This window comes from Pygoscelis adeliae, unplaced genomic scaffold (assembly GCF_000699105.1).
Source record: "Pygoscelis adeliae isolate BGI_AS28 unplaced genomic scaffold, ASM69910v1 Scaffold127, whole genome shotgun sequence".
Lineage (NCBI taxonomy): Eukaryota > Metazoa > Chordata > Aves > Sphenisciformes > Spheniscidae > Pygoscelis > Pygoscelis adeliae.
This window is the reverse complement of record NW_008825208.1, coordinates 1,165,782-1,169,629: the sequence shown is the minus strand read 5'-3', so window position 1 is coordinate 1,169,629 and position 3,848 is coordinate 1,165,782. Positions and strand designations below refer to the sequence as shown.

Here is a 3,848-nt window from a genome sequence, read left to right as displayed (position 1 = left end):
TATACAAGAAAGGCAAATGAGATATGAAATGAAGGAAGGTGTTAAAAAACTGCAAGCAGCAATGTAAGACATATAAGTACACACATCCCAGGAATCACCTGCCAGGGCATCTGGGGCCCCTTCCATCATTTTGCAATTCGGGCAACAGCATTAATTGAATATCCTCTGCGCAATCTAGCTCCCTAGAAAGCCCAGCTCTCCTCCAGCCTCTCAACACGCTCACGAAAGCCAGCTCGCCTCGGCAGAGCTCACCTGGTGGATGGGAATGACGAGGAAGGCCCCCCCGCCCGCGCACTCGGTCACCACTGCAATGAAGTGGGGGTTCACGGCACAGAAGTGGTTGTCGTGGACGTTGCGGGTGATGGGCACGCAGTCATAGCACTTCTCCTTGCTGGCGGCTTTGCCATACACATGGCGGAACTTGGAGCTGCGGTACTGTGGGTGCCACGACATCTGCAAGGGGAGAAACACAATGCCCCATGACATAAGGACTGGCCGTCCCGGCAAGGCTTGCAGACTCCCCACCCCCCTCTCCCCAGCACAGGCTCACCCTCCCCATTTGGGCTCCTCGCACCTCAGCCAACAAGCAGCAGCCGCATTTTTCTCTGCTGGTCTTCACCCCTTTGGCATGACCTGTCTCTGCACCCATTGAACATCTCTGATGGAGAAAGGAGAGTGTGGGGGAGAAAAGACAGCTCTCTCCATCACCAGCCAGCTGGGCTGTGCATGCACCAGCAGTCCCTATCGCTGGGGCAGGGCCACATGGCAGCAAGTTTAAGAGGAGATGAATCCCGGTAGGGCAGCTCAGGAAGCCTGAAAGATGCAACATCTTGGGTGAGGAAAGCCTGAAAGATGGCAAGTGAATGAGCCAGTCTGGATGCAGGCTTTGTTTAGCCTTCAGGTGGTTTAGGACCAAAAATGAGTCTAAATTTTGCTCACATGAAGGGAAAAAAGAGGTTTGACAGACCATAGGAATAGTTACAGTCACCTGTTGTTTTTTCTCCCACTGACAATGACGTTCTGCACGTCTGGTTTATAACTGCACCACAGCCCTCTGACAGACAGCATTTTAAATGGTGTTTAAGAGATATATAAAGCATGCTAAACACAAGAATCCCTTCCCACAGAGAGCAGTGAAGCTTAATGGAACTGATGCAACTGATTTCAAATAGGAAACCACGAGTGTTGGGCAGAAAAGGCAATTCAGACTATTAACTCCTGCTCTTTCCACAAGACCTAGACAGTAAAAGGCACGTGGTGGGGATGGTGAGAAGATCCTACTGCCCAAAGGAAAAGAAATGCAGATCAGGCAAGAAGGTTATGGGTGAAAAAGAGCCCCACACAATCAGCTGGGAGTCTGGGCAGACTGGGAGAGGGCTTGGTTTTGCCCCATATCTATTTGTTTAACATGCATTTGGCGAAGGTATCAGTGATGCTGGATCAACGATACTCCAGTTTGAGACAGGAACCCAATCAAGCAGCTTTTGAGTTACACCAAGACTTAGACCACTCACTCACGTGGGTAAGCATTTGAAGGGAAGCATGCACTCAATGGCAGGAAGCCAAGAGCATTATCACCTGACAAGCAGGGGTCTAAGCAATTCTAAACCAAAATGTCGTTGTTGCTGGCACGGTATTGCATCCTCCTCGGATGACTATTAAGTGCTAGGAATCTGTATTGCTTGATCCTGGGCAGTCGAACTGGAGCTTTACAAGCACCTATCAACACAAAGATCCACAAAGCTCACATCCCACGTAACACTGGAAGATTTGGGCTGTGAATAGTGCTAGGACACAAGTCCTGTCCTATTCCCTGCCTCCTCCCAATCTACTGGCACAGCTCAGAGCCAACCCCACCTTGGAAAAATACACATGCCTGTAAAAAATCAGTCCTGGCAGATCACCAGTTGCTTTCACAGTCATTTTTGTTGCTCACTTTTACCTTGGCGTGTTTTACCTATGTTAACCCTGCATTTGTCCGTATTCTTAGCTGGTTAAATTTCTTGTGCGGAAAACATTAGGTGCAAAGGATCTCTGATACAGCGAGGGCTACCTATCCCAAACAAAAACAAAGAAATGCAAGTTATTTGAAAAAGAAAGCAGTTATCCTGAGAAGCTAATCCTGGAAGAAGGGATGTTCACAGGCAGAAGGCAAGCTGAGGTTACATACAAATGGCTAGCTCCCCAAACAGCCCCAGAGGTGCAGCGTTCTCAAACAACTTCACGCTCATTACAGCTTTAGTGGTTAAGTTTACTCACACCGAGGAAAAAAAAATTACTGTATTGTCTGGATGCAGCAGTTCTTTCTTACAGCAGGAACATTATGCTTCCAAAATTGCCTGGCTCCAAGGAACTTCTAAATAAACTGCTCTTGAGGTGTGAGAGAGCGTGTTGTCTGGAGGTTCAAGGCTCCTCTGCAGAAAGGAGTCACCAAGCACACGGGAGATATTCATTATTGCAGTATCATTCCTATGGAGAACAGGAACACCCAGCAAGATACTGACATCACATGCAGACTACCTGTAAAATGTTAACAGCGAATAAGGAATAAAGGAAATAAAAGGAATTAAATGCCCAAGTTTGGACAGTGCTTAGGAAAGAAAGCTCTCTCCTATTTCAATTTGCAGAATTAAGGTTCAGCTGCCACAGCAATGGACTTCAAAGCACCTACAATTCGGAGAGCAGGGCAAGATATGACTGGGAATATCATAAAATTGGCAAAGACAATCCCAGTGGAAAAGTGTCCCTCTTGACATGATTGTAGCCACAGCAGAAAGCTCAGCATTGAAAGAAAAAACTCTTAAGATATGGCGAAAAACAGCCTGAATAGGTTGTTGCAGCATCAGCAGACTGCACCTGGTACAGTGGGAGACGCTGATCCCAAATAAAGCAGACACATGGACATGAGGAAAAACTTGTTTGGAAGGAGTGTGGAGGAGTGTTCTGCACTAGAAGTTGCTCAAGTGGTGATAGGTCTCTTGTCCCTAGAAATCCTTTCATGACTTGATTAGACAAAGCCATATCCTCCTTAATCTAATGTTCATAACAGTCCTGCTCTGAACAGGAGGCTGAACTGGCAAAAACCAAGGGCACGGTGTCACCAAATCATACTGAAACCTTACAATTTACAACTGAAAATGCTCACATCTTCACTAAGTAAAATAAGCCCCCGTCTGTAGAGCCATCTGCTACAAGCTGTGTAGCAGACAGGATGTGATTCCTCAGCAAGAGACCATCTTCCAGCTGGCTGTTTATGAGAACATCACAGCCAGGGCTCTGAGGATCTCAGCTATTAGACAGTGCAAGCTATGGCACCTACAAGAAGATCCTTGCAGATGAAAGAGGTCACCATTCCTAGAAGTTCTCCATCAGAGCTCTCAACACACCAAATGCTGTGTTACGTATAAATGTAGGCCCAATACCAAATGCATAGGTGGGCATACAGGTACTAAAAGGACTACAGAGACACTTATCCCCCAGCAGGTCCGCAGTGCAGTCTGCCTTCATGCAGCTTGCCCAGATCTGCCCTTCCACTGCTGTTGGGGCAATGTAGGAACCAGTCACAGGCCACTGGTAGCCCTTTTCAATCAGCAGTCCTGGCCCAGCCTCCTTGCTCAGCTCCTGTGCTTGCATGACAGGGCAGAAGGGGCCTCAGTCTACAGCTACAAGCCTCTTCCTTGTTTTTTTCTTAAAGCAGCAGGGTTTTCCAATCACTTCTTCTCCTCCTCCTCCCTCTACCTTCCTGGAAGGAAGGATTTGGTTTATTCACTTGTCATCTGGTATTTCAACCATCTTGACCACCCTCCACCCTTTGTTCTGCTAGACGCAATGCCGTATTTGTTCCTGGG

General features: G+C 47.5%; 1 protein-coding gene across 1 annotated transcript in view; it reads right to left on the bottom strand.

Annotated features, from left to right (window-relative positions):
- The window catches only part of CORO2A (coronin, actin binding protein, 2A), a 21,632-nt gene extending 19,179 nt beyond the window's left edge, over window positions 1-2,453 (bottom strand). The window contains exons 1-2 of the mRNA XM_009328941.1: window positions 2,439-2,453; window positions 253-453 (exon numbers count right to left, since the gene is read on the bottom strand). Coding sequence (XP_009327216.1) covers window positions 253-453; window positions 2,439-2,453 — 216 coding nt within the window. The remainder of the gene's footprint in view (window positions 1-252; window positions 454-2,438) is intronic.
- Between the last annotated feature and the right edge of the window lie 1,395 nt (window positions 2,454-3,848).